General features: G+C 38.6%; 1 protein-coding gene across 2 annotated transcripts in view; it reads left to right on the top strand.

Annotated features, from left to right (window-relative positions):
• LOC123867829 (mannosyl-oligosaccharide alpha-1,2-mannosidase IA-like) overlaps positions 1-11,556 on the top strand; it is an 89,619-nt gene extending 78,063 nt beyond the window's left edge. For both annotated transcript variants that reach the window (XM_045910115.1, XM_045910116.1), the window contains exons 2-10: positions 1,223-1,441; positions 3,898-4,077; positions 7,657-7,759; positions 8,261-8,368; positions 8,985-9,212; positions 9,669-9,807; positions 10,058-10,202; positions 10,512-10,628; positions 11,228-11,556. In XM_045910115.1, coding sequence (XP_045766071.1) covers positions 1,223-1,441; positions 3,898-4,077; positions 7,657-7,759; positions 8,261-8,368; positions 8,985-9,212; positions 9,669-9,807; positions 10,058-10,202; positions 10,512-10,628; positions 11,228-11,383 — 1,395 coding nt within the window. In that variant the 3' untranslated portion in view covers positions 11,384-11,556. The remainder of the gene's footprint in view (positions 1-1,222; positions 1,442-3,897; positions 4,078-7,656; positions 7,760-8,260; positions 8,369-8,984; positions 9,213-9,668; positions 9,808-10,057; positions 10,203-10,511; positions 10,629-11,227) is intronic.
• Positions 11,557-12,717: the final 1,161 nt, after the last annotated feature.

The raw sequence follows: 12,717 nt of genomic DNA, 5'->3' as shown, positions 1-12,717 counted from the left end.
CGGTCAAAAATTCTCTTTATCTCGTAAGAATTTCGAAAATCCGGCCTGTTTTCTTGCCTACCTTAGTTATAAAGGCAAAATTTCAGCTCTCTAGCTCCAACGTCAGTTTTAACTTTATGTATTGACGAAGATCTTGGACGAGATAACTAATAATCTTCAAACTTTGCAATTTCTACAAAACAGTCCCTGAAAATGTCTATTTCCAATGCCCTCATTCTGTTTAACTGTTCATTGGTGAAGTGTCGGGTTTTTCAAAGTAATTGGCGAATGGCGACACTCCGCAAAGTTGTTGGAACCTAATAATAATTAATGGTCCCGACGTAAGTCCGATATCCTTTCATTAGTGTTCGGTCGGGTACGCCGCTGAGATTAAAACTTGCGCTTCGGGCTACAGCCTTGCAGCTTGCAGGCTTTATAAAACGACGGTCTTCTTTTCCGTGCCGCCTTTGGGAAAATGTGGACGTCGTCGGAAAGTTTGTTTCACAAAAACAACTTTTGCTATGGGAGTTCAAGCACAAACAAACATGCTTTGTTTTCGAAATGCATTTCTAGAGCAATGTTTTTCGAATTTTCTCTTGTGTATGTTGAGAGTGACTGTTGGAACTTGGAACTTGGCGTGTAGTTTTGCCCTTTTTACTGTGATCGCTGTTTGCGATGGGTATTATGTTTATTTTACTTTTTCTTGAATTGTTTATCCGAGCAACTGATAGCAGTTTCTTCTTATGTTACTTTTCGTCTAGTTCCTCGTACCAGACCAAACCAGCTTGAAATGAAATGAAATGAAATTTTATTTATTTGCTGAATATCAGATTGCTTGTTTGGAAAGAGCCTCAGTCAAGGATCAAAAAGAAGCTTTTGATGTTATCAGGGAGCGTTTCGAATTTTAACAGAAGAATTGACCAATCAAAATACTAAAACAAGATGACAAAGATATGGATATAAAATAATAACTGGATTCCAAACCAGCAGTAGATGCATTTGACGATTCAAAAGTATTTGTAAAAGGTTATTTGAATAAAAAAATTCTATTCTATTCTAATGGGAATGGCCTATTAAGTAATTCTGCAGATCTTTTCTCCTCTCCGTTTTTTCTGCTTCAGTCACAACTCAACCTCTTATTCACACCTCGCGCTGTGAAAAAGAGGTTGTCTAATTCAATAATGAATTCGAAGATTGCGAAAAAAAATTGTTCTTCATTAATTTGTCGTTTCTTTGTTCACAGATGATGCGTCACGCTTGGAACAACTACAAGTTGTACGCGTGGGGCAAGAACGAACTGAAGCCGATGTCCAAACGGGCACACTTGACCAGCGTGTTCGGCGGCGGAGACCTGGGCGCCACTATCGTCGACGGCATGGACACCCTCTACATCATGGGCATGATGGACGAGTTCCGGGAAGGAAGGGATTGGATAGCCGATCATTTTCATATCAATGAAATTGTAAGTAATTTTCGTTTAGGTTAATGCATATGTTTGTGAATACAAATTTGATCTTGAGATACATGAGAACGTGTTTGGTGGCGAAAACCTGGATACCACCACAGCTGACGACATAGCCATGAGCAAAGAATATCAAGAAGTTTCTGTTAATTCCAAGGTTACTCACTGACATCGTCGATTACAAATATTATCAAGCTTGTCATTGAATAAAAAAAATATACGCCTGGCCAATGCAATACCGTAATGCCCTTCTGTATACTGAATGAAGCCATACAAATCATTAGTAGTGGCTAACCAGAAACCCAATAATTTTGAGTTCAAAGTCTCCCTTAACATTGAAATCAATAATAAGTACAGAATAAGTTACTCATACATACATGATCAGTGGTAGCTGGTAGTGGTACCGATAGTGTAAGTAAGAGGTTGATTTATGAAGGTAAAAAGTTTAAAAATGAATGTACCGTTTAGTACAAAATGGTCTCGAACCCAATTTACTAATTAAAATAGAAGTAAGTTGAAGTAGCAACCTATGTAGGCAACATGATTCAGCTAGTCAGGTTCAATTTATATTTATATTGCTACCTACCTAATTCGTCTTCAAGTAAACCCAAATCTTTATTGGCAAGTATCTTTATTCATTAGGTAATTCATCATCTTTATCAATTCATTATTTTTGAGTAATAATCTCATAGGTATAACACCGAACAGCCTTTCGAGCAATTAGTTATTTTCCTCAAATGTTAGTAGTATCACTGAGTAGAAAAAATAAGTTAAACTGTCTACACTTACATAATTACCAAAACATTTTGTTGTTTGGCTGGTTTTGCCGAAATTCCAACAATTGACTTTGTCCGGTCATGGATTATTGTCCCCAACAACCGTTTGCGGCCTAGAATATAATATTTTTTGTATTATGCTAACAAAACGAATGCAAATTGCTAACCAAATAATACTGTAATACTTTTGTTGATATAAGTTATCGGTAATGAACTGTTTATTTAATTTGTAAAATTGTGTCAGTGGGTTAAATTATTTTAACGGATTTGTAACCTGGTTAAGCCGCGATTGAAAATTCAAAACTAGACTTTGCCCGTAGCTTAAACTATACTGATTCTAAATGTAGAAGTTTTGGATAATCATCATCATCAATAGACTGGCACTGCTGGACAGAGGTCTCTTGTAAGGACTTCCAAGGACTTCCACACACCGCGGTCTTGCGCCGCCTGAATCCAGCGGCTTCCTGCGACTCGTTTGATGTCGTCTGTCCACATAGTTTGGGGTCTTGCAGCGCTGTGCTTTCCAATGCGAGGTCACCATTCCAGAACCTTGGGACTTTACCATTGCTTTTTCGAACTATGGACTCCTAACTCCTCCGGATCTCTTCATTAACAATTTGATCTCATAGAGATACTCTAAGCAAAGCTCTCTAGATCGCCCGCTGAGTGACTCTGAGCTTTCTGAGGCCCACCGTTAACAACCAGATCATTGATAATACATACTTAGTCATTTGATTCAGACCACAGACAGTTCATATTTTTATAGCTAAGTAGATATAATTATATTGTTGGTGGTTTTTGTTCCTGCATTTTGTTCAAGGTTATGTTAAGTATGTAAATACTTAACATATGCAGTAGATAGATATATCATATCAATTGTGACGTTAATAAGATGTTATTAATTTTTATCTTTTTCCTGTTTATGAAACTTGGGTTATAATATAATGTACCTACTATGAGAGTTTAAGACAGAATAGACAGAAAGAGATTAATAAAATTTATTACGTTACCCAGTTTCGGGCCAGACAAAGTCTTGGTTTATAAGTAGGTACCTAAACGACTAAATGTAGGTTAAATGTAGGACTATAAAATGAACTCTAATAATATTATTGTCATAAAAACAAGATGGCATTCAAGGCATGCTTTTATTTCGTCGGAATAGTGCTCAAAATAGTAAGAAAAAATTTCAACGGTTTAATATCGCCGTCGGCCGTCGGTTTAAACGGTGCCTATTTCTGCGCTTGTTACACTTTGGATGTATATTAAAAACACACGAGACCTATTCTCATTTGTTTGCATTCCAATTAAAGGAAAATTTCAGAAATGTGAGGTCTATAGATGCCTAACCTGTGAATAGAGAATGGAGACGCATAGTGAAGAGTGCCACAGCATGGCAGTGACGACCACGACCGCTCTGTCAAGAGCGTAACCACATAGTAGAAGACCTATACCTAATAATGAAAATACTATCTAGCTTAGGTACACAGTCCAGAATGAAGTAGAGACAACATGTTTCGGGCATAGTTCATAGAGTGTGTCCACAATCAGCTTCGTGAAGAGATGACTTTCTCGGGCTCTAGAAATAGAATAGACTATTGCTGATATAGCTTCTAACTTACTTAGTACTTACCGACTCGTGAATAGTAAATACTTATACCATGTCTTCCACCTCCCTTTCAGGACACGGATCTGTCAGTGTTTGAAACAACGATTCGCTTCGTGGGCGGCCTCCTGTCGTGCTACGCGCTGACTGGCGACATGGTCTTTCGAGACAAGGCTGCAGAGGTGGCCGACGCGCTGCTGCCCGCGTTCGACACGCCCACTGGCATTCCGTACGCGCTCATAAACCCATCCAATAAGGTCAGTGCTAATATCACTACATTGTACAGCACACGAAGCTGCGGTCAGCCTTCGACACCTCCATTGACATTCCGTATAAACCTATCGACGATCATCATTAGGTACGGGACCAGAAAGCGTAAAGTACATACTTTTCAGTACAGAAAATGCGTAACTCAGCGTAAGTACCTAACTTATGAGTATGAGGTGAGACACCCCGCACACCCGCACGTCACTCGCGCTATCTGTACCGAGTTAGTGCGGGAGTGCGGGCGTCACCACTCCGATTGCCATCTCGACATTTCGCGCACTATAGTAATAAAGCCTAGTACAATTTAATTATAGTAGGTAGTCCATAGTTTTATAAATTATTTCAAAAGTGTCTTTGATAATATATCTATATTATTTGTCTGATAAGACTGATAGCCTGTACCTACTATAAAATCTGCAAATAACATATCGACTCACATATTGCGGCCTGCAATCAAATAAGTTCTACCTACTTCATTTTAATACTGCAAGAAGGTAGTGTGCATTCTGTTTTTTTAGTCAACTCATACAACTTCAATTACGTTAATGGAAACATTTAAAAAATTAAGAGGAGGCGGTAAGAAATTAAAAATCGCACAAAAAAGTCAATCTCTCTTTATTCAACTTGGAACAATATTTCTAATTAAATCACTGTCGAATCAAAATCCGATGGCCATTGCAAACCGCACTTCGTTATCACTTCAAAGCGACCGCGACCGCCGCGATCCGCGCGTTAGGGTTGCCTCTTGCCACATTCTTTTATCTTCCTTATTTCATTGATTTGCAAAATAATCGTTATAATAGAGCCTTAATAGTTCAACGGCTGAGAAGCGGACTGAATTCCTAACGGTGGTTCAAAGTTCAAACCGTCGTCGTCGTACCTAGCACAAGCTTACGCTTAGTCGGAGAGAAAAGGGCTAATATTCTTTAAAAAAATTACAAGGGTGCAAATTATATTTATCTACGCTCATATCTTAAAATCTTGATTATGAATTCAAAACATATCATTTCTTGACTTACTTCATCCAAATACATCTTTACAATATGAAAAGAATTAAAGCACTGTTTTCTTTGCAAAATAATGAAACATATTTTTTTCCCATTAACGTACAATTCGGCCTGCTTTACTGCTCTGGATTTTAGCGATTTAGAGCTATGGCGGCAAATCCGCGCGTGGCGATTGGTCGTTTCGTATACCTAAGACGTATGCTATTGTCTGTAGCTATTGTCAATGATCTTAATATCGCCTAGTGCGGCACGCGCATTAGCGGTGGACTGCTAAATTTTGGCGCCAAACGCTATATTTAATTATTTTAATAATAATAACTGAGCAATTACTGTTTTGTTGGTCACAATTTTACTGTGACAGAAAATATTCCATTTATTTTATTCGGTAGGCAACCAGATCCTTCAGTAAAATATAAAGACTTATCAAAAATTAATTTAATTTTAATTATTAACTTTATTTTATTTCGTTAAAAATTGGCAACCTTACATCTCGTTATCATTCCCTTTACGAATCACTCATTAGCCAGAGCGCAAACCTTTTTTCTTATCAATAAAGCATTGGATACGAAATTTATTCGTCGAATGCTCAAAACCGCCATACGTTTATCGATATCGGCGATTTAAATAATTTTGATAAAGTCAACTGGTAAGTACAACCACTTAGTTTAAAGGGTCTGTACTTATTCTATTACCTTAATCATCCTCCTCTTTCACAAATTCTAACATTTTCAATTATTGTAAAAGTCTCTGTAGGTTCAACGAATGTGGCTAAATAAACCCTTGACTATGAAATAACGGACATATTTTTATTTCAAAATTTATTTAAATTAACTAATTTGTATGGCTCGAAGAATTAAAGTTTTTATGTTAGTAACTTAAAATTGTTAGTTGAAGACATCTAAATGTCAAAAAAAAACTGAAACATTTATTTACTTTGGACATTCCTTAGAACTTAAAATATTGGGTATTTGATAAAATTAATCAATTTTCAGGTCAAAAATCCAGTTACGACGATCTTCGGTAAACATTCGAAAATATAAATAAACAGAAGAGTTCAAGTAATGGTCGAGAGGTCCCCTGAGTGTCCTTATCACAATTAATTTGAAATAAGTACTTAAAATTCAATAGATTCTTGTACTGCTCTCGAGATCGCTCAACCCGAGACGCTGTTTAATGATCTCTCCAATTATCCGAGACCTATTATTATACCTGTACTCAATAATTGGCGAATTAATCAGATTATCAGAATTTATACAGAATGTCGCAACTTTGCAAAAATTAGGGCAAAGAATTAATTGAAGTTTTCTTTGAATCACCAATTTTGCTTGTCGAGTGGATCCGAGGCACAGCGCAGCGTCCTTTTACGATCACACTAATATTATAAAGGCGAAAGTTTGTATGTGTGTGTGTGTGTGTGTGTGTGTGTATGTTTGTTACTCCTTCACGCAAAAACTACTGGACGGATTGGGCTGAAATTTAGAATGGAGATAGATTATACCCTGGATTAGCACATAGGCTACTTTTTATCCCGGAAAATCAAAGAGTTCCCACGGGAATTTTAAAAAACCTACATCCACGCGAACGAAGTCGCGGGTATCAGCTAGTAGCAGCATAAAGTCGACTTTATGAACTGTGACGTTGGTTCGATTTTTTTTTTACTCAAACGTGCAACTGAACATGTCTACACAGAATGCGCGTGTACATAAACACTGTTCGAATTAATGCAAGGAAGTATAAGGCTGAGATCTATAAAGCGTACTTTGACTTTGCTCAGATTTAAGCTTCAGTTAAAACGAGACAGTTTTATGTCAGCGGTATAGCGCTGTCTCGTTTTAACAGTGTCTTAAGTCTAAGCCAAGTCAAAGTGCGTTCTATACATCTCAGTCTAATAACGCTGACTGAACCGCGTTCGGCTGCAGTTCGCAATGCCTTGATTCAGTTCAGTTAGGCATTCCTTGTATTGCAACCGTCCGTCGCGCATTCTGTATGTTTGCCTTTATACATATCTTTCTGATGACTATAATTTGGATTTAATACCGACAGAAGAAAAGATACTTAACAAAAAGTAAAGTCGAAACAAAAGAGATGAAATATTAAAATGATATAAGTAGGTTTTCGTAAGTAGCAGTACAAAGGAAAATTCGTAATATTTTAGGCGACCTCCTTCGGAAATACCGTTTGCTCGGTAAACACTTGAATGGATGGAGGAATCAAAAAGAATTGTCTGGATATGCCTTAAAGCGAACTACAAATTGAAGGAACTATGAGTGCGTACATTTTGAGTTCCTACCTCAAACGGGACCCTTATAGGATCACTTTGTTGTCTGTTTGTCTGTCTGTCCGTCCGTCCGTCGTGTCTGTCAAGAAATCCTATAGGGTACTACGCGTTGACCTAGAACCATGAAATTTGGCAGGTAGGTAGGTCTTATAGCACAAGTAATGGAATAAATCCGAAAACCGTGAATTTGTGGTTACATAATTTAAAAAAAAAATGTGTTTAAATTTTCAATCATTTTTGATCTAGATTGGATTTTTATTTATTTAATAATGTTCTCTCGACAGGTAAACCGGCAGTACCACTGGGCGGGCGCGAACAGTATTCTTTCAGAAGTGGGAACGCTGCACATGGAGTTCACATACCTGAGCGAAGTGACGGGAAATGACAGTGAGTCGACATCCTTTGCGGCTTGATTATCGTCGTTGAGGGTCGTGACTCTCACCATTATCACAGAATAGTATTCTGTGATAATGGTGGATAACTATCTATTACTACGAAAGACGCCACTCACATAAAAATTTTACAATACATGTCGCCTTTTGTCTGCTGTCCAAGAGTTAGGTACGTCCAAGTGTCCACCCGCAGACTACATGAAATTGGAACAAAGAACTAGAAAACCTGCCTTAGACTAATATAAATTCTTAGGATACTATGCAATAGTTTCTCAGATCCCATCGCATAATTTCTGATTTCGCTGAGTCCGAAATAAGGAGATAAACTTTTTATTATGTTTTATATAATTTTACAATACATAACTAGAAAAACTACCTTAGACTACTATGTTTATATTATGCGATCTAAATCAGTAGAGTTCTACCAACCTAGCTGTAACCTAGGCTTAGTTTCACTAATTTGTATAAAAAGTCTAATTTTTGTTCTTTTGTTCAGTTTACAGACAGAAGGTGGACCGCATCCGCGACGTGCTGCACAACATTCAGAAGCCGGAGGGCCTCTATCCCAACTACATCAACCCGCGGACCGGAATGTGGGGCCAAAGTATGATAATTTATTTTATTAGATTAACCATTCACTAAAAGAATAACCATTAGACGAAATTGAATGAGATCTATAAATCTTAAGGTGTGAACGAAATCACAATTAATTAAATAATTATCTGAAGTTAATGAAACACTATAATCTCCACGATATATAAATTGAGGTAATCTGAAACAAAGTAGAACGATTTATCACACAACAACTGAAAGAGCTTCCCTTGAAAAGTGTCGTCGGTAGCCTTTTTATGTTTACATATATCTAACTAGATGATGCCCGCGACTTCGTCCGCGTGGATTTAAGTTTTTAAAAATCCCGTGGGAATTCTTTGATCTTGCGGGATAATAAATTGTCTATGCTAGTTATGTCAGTACGCAAGCTAACTCTGTACCAAATTTCATATAAATTGGTTAAACGGATGGGACGGTCTTTGATGAATTATCCGAGACAAAAAGTCTGTCCCTCCCCGAGATGTAAGCGAACTCTGTACCTATCAAAATCGGTTAAACTGTTGGACCATGAAAAGCTAGCAGATAGACAGACAGACAGACAGACACAATTGAGCATTTATAATATTAGCATGAATTTATTATATCAGTATGGATAAATTATATTTCAGGACACACATCACTCGGTGCACTGGGCGACTCCTTCTATGAGTATCTGTTAAAAGCGTGGCTCGTGACGAACAACGAGGACGAGCAAGCTCGGATGATGTTCGACGAGGCGATGCAGCCCGCGCTCGACAAGATGCTGCGCACTTCGCCCTCGGGCCTCTCCTACCTCGCCGAGGTCAAGTACGGACGAGTTTATGAGGAGAAAATGGACCACTTGTCTTGTTTCGCAGGTAAGTTTTTACAAGTCACTTTTAGGACCACTTTTGTTGTACTTTGTGTACCGTTGGCCTCAGCATTCGAGTAGCAATTCCCCGAAACTATTTCATCAAAAACCTGTCTACACTCATGACCTTTTTCTATAAACACGCTACACACACCTAACACATGTGCATAATCGTGTCACGCGAATATGATCATTAAGGTGCTAAACGACTTACGGCCTTTGACTGTACCTACTTTATGTACCCAGTGACACTCGCGCCATCTAGACGAATCTAATTCAATTCAATTATCTTTATTGCGAATTTGGGTTAGTTCACAGATCTTACAGCCAATTCGAATGAGTAAATTAATAAGAACAGAAGAAAATTAAAGCTAATAACAAGTTTTCACAGAGAACGATACGAACGAAGGATAGAGAACAGATAGTTAACGGTGTCTAATCCTGCTTACATCGCACATTGCAGGAGGCATGTTCGCGCTGGCGTCCACAACTCTGCAGAACACGCTGAGTGACAGGTACATGGACGTGGCCAAGAAGCTCACGCACACCTGCCACGAGGCCTACGCTCGGGCCGATACCAAGCTGAGTCCAGAAGCTTTCAGGTTATTATTTTTATACTAGCTGATACCCGCGACTTTTAGGTTTTTCAAAATCCCGTGCGTTTTGATTGCTCTTTGATTTTCGGGGATAAAAAGACCTATGTGTTAATCCAGGGTATAATTTTTCATTTCCATTCCAAACAGCCAAATCCGTCCAGTAGTTTTTGCTTGAAAGAGTAACAAATATTCACACAAACGCGTACAAACTTTCGCCTATTATTACTTTAAAACGCATAGTAAATAATGATTGCAGGTTCTCGGGTGCCGCGGAGGCGCGCGCGATGAAGAGCAACGAGAAGATGTACTTACTACGGCCCGAGACCTTCGAGAGCTACTTCATCCTCTGGCGCCTCACCAAGGACCAGAAGTACCGCGACTGGGGCTGGGAAGCTGTCCAGGTGAACATATTACCTACAGCCCGAAAATGCTCTTTTGGCGCGTGGCCAAAATCGGAACTAAAGCCGCCGTCTTGAGAAGTGCACTTGTTAATAGTTCGCTATGTCGGCATAAAGCTACAACAGCGCCCTCATTCAAGTGCCAAAAGAGCCTTGTCGGTCTGTACCAGCTTCATTTTGTTTGAAATACTTGAACTGCATTGCCCAAAATGCATTTTGTAACCTTAAATTCTTCCTTTTTACTATTTTTAGTCTAGGTTTCTTATATTATTTTATAAACTGGATGTGACATTATTTTTGTATGCTTCGCAGGCTCTAGAAAAGCATTGCCGGGTGGAGGGCGGGTACACGGGACTAGTTAACGTGTACCATCCCACGCCGCTGGGTGACGACGTGCAGCAGAGCTTCTTCCTCGCTGAGACGCTCAAGGTAATAACTGTGATGGGGATCCCCAAGTAAACTCATCTCAAAGGACGCCACAAGAGGTCCGGTCAATGTGAAATTAAAATCGTTTGTTTTGTTTGTTTGCCAGCTTTTCTAAAAGTTATTGATATCGATACAATAAGCGAGTGTTTCATGAATTATTAAAAGATGTATGATACCTGGAAGCTCGTACAATTTAAATTATGGCGTTTTACAGCTCAGCATAAATGTACTCTGAGACTCAGTATAGCCAGTTCCATATACATAAAACTAACTGACCATACAGGTAGTAAGTATACTTTTATGGCCTTGTTGCGCAACTGTCGGGATAAAGTGGTAGTTCTAACAATTACTACCAAGTGATCTTTTCAACCATAACATAATTGAATAAGGAACAAGGAAATGTGACGCTGGAAGCAGGAATGCTAGAGTCTGATTAACATCACCGAATTTCACTCCAAGTCTCTACACTTTGACGTCTCATGCTAACCTCTTTTGGCGTTAGAACAAAGTCACATATAAAAACTCTTCAGACACGTCTCCCAGCGTGAGCGTAACTCGATCGTATGTATATTTCATCAAGCCGTTTTTGTGTTTTCCCCCAGTACTTATACTTGCTGTTCTCGGACGACTCTCTGCTGCCGCTGGAAGAGTGGGTGTTCAACACGGAGGCGCACCCCTTCCCCGTCAAAGACCGCAACCCGCTGTACCGCGCCGCGCCCAAGCCCCCGCTACTGGTGCACGAGGACAACCGCCTCTAAGCAACCAGCTAGCGCTCTGTTGACACAAACGTTTATGAAGAACATGTTATGGATTAAATTGATTGTTTTCCTTACCGTACGACCACATTACGGTCTTTTATTCATGTTTACTGTTCTCGTTCTAAGAGGAAACACATGTTCTGTACTGCCGTTTTATTTCTAAAAAGCGGGTAGCTGCAAAAACAACTTTCGGTGATATCTAAAGTTAAGTAGTTTAAAATTAGCCGCTTTTTAAAAATAGGACGGCAAAGTAGTGGATTCAGATGATGATGATCTTCTAACGCCAAACGGCATTGTGAATGCCGTTGTACGTTGATTGTGGCTACTGGCACATCTACGTTAAACGGGAAATGCTGTTGCGTTGTTGGTCGTTAATGTGGACGGGACATGAAAGTGTTATGTTGACTTGGTTCTTTATTGAGCGAGTGACCCTGATGTGATCTCACGGTAAACATTACAATGGCCGGTGCCTAGTCCAGATAATGATGTAATATATAATACCACTCTAAGGGTGGTATTATCCTAATAGAGTGGCTGTTTTCTTTAATTCTATACTGATTCTGTTGTACACTGCTGCCCTTTTTCTAGCAAGCTGTCCTTTTTCTATAATGAATTGTATAAAATCACTCCGATTTACCTTTTTCTCTACATTTTTCGACTTTTTTGTTGACTTTATTATGATACTAGATGATACCCGCGACTTCCTTCTTCCGCATGGATTTAGATTTTTTTAAATCCCATGGGAACTCAACTTTTCCGGGATGAAAAGTAGTCTACGTCCGTCCTCAGGATGTAAGCTAACTCTGTATCAAATTTAATCAAAATCGGTTTAACTGTTGGGCCGTGAAAAGCTAGCAGATAGACATACACACATTCGCATTTATAATATTAGTATGAAAGTATGGATTAAGTTTCTATTGGAGTCTTGAGTCTTACCCTTATCATAATTTTAGGTTTTCAAAACTTTTTTTGTAGCAGAACCACTGTGTTCGACGATTCCTTTTATTTTCGTAACTTTAAACCCTAACTGATTTATTTAACTCTTAATAATATATTCGGTAACTAGAAAAAAAGAGCTTGCAGGCGAAAGCATATCTCAATATAAAAATAATAAAATATTGTAGTCAATAGTAAATTTAGATACATTTGTTGTTATAGGCCAAATGTAGCTGTACATTTTAAGCCGCATGCACACCTATAAAACTTTGCGTTGTGCGTCGCGTTTGACTAAAATTATTATTGTGCCCTATTATTGTCAAAAGCCGGAATGGCGGCACTTCATTATTGGCCTTAACAACCCCCAGGAATTCTAAATTGTATGACTTTACTAACAA

This window comes from Maniola jurtina, chromosome 8 (genome assembly GCF_905333055.1).
Source record: "Maniola jurtina chromosome 8, ilManJurt1.1, whole genome shotgun sequence".
NCBI classification, from domain to species: Eukaryota; Metazoa; Arthropoda; class Insecta; order Lepidoptera; family Nymphalidae; genus Maniola; species Maniola jurtina.
The sequence above is the reverse complement of the archived record's forward strand: the minus strand, read 5'-3'. Positions and strand labels throughout refer to the sequence as shown.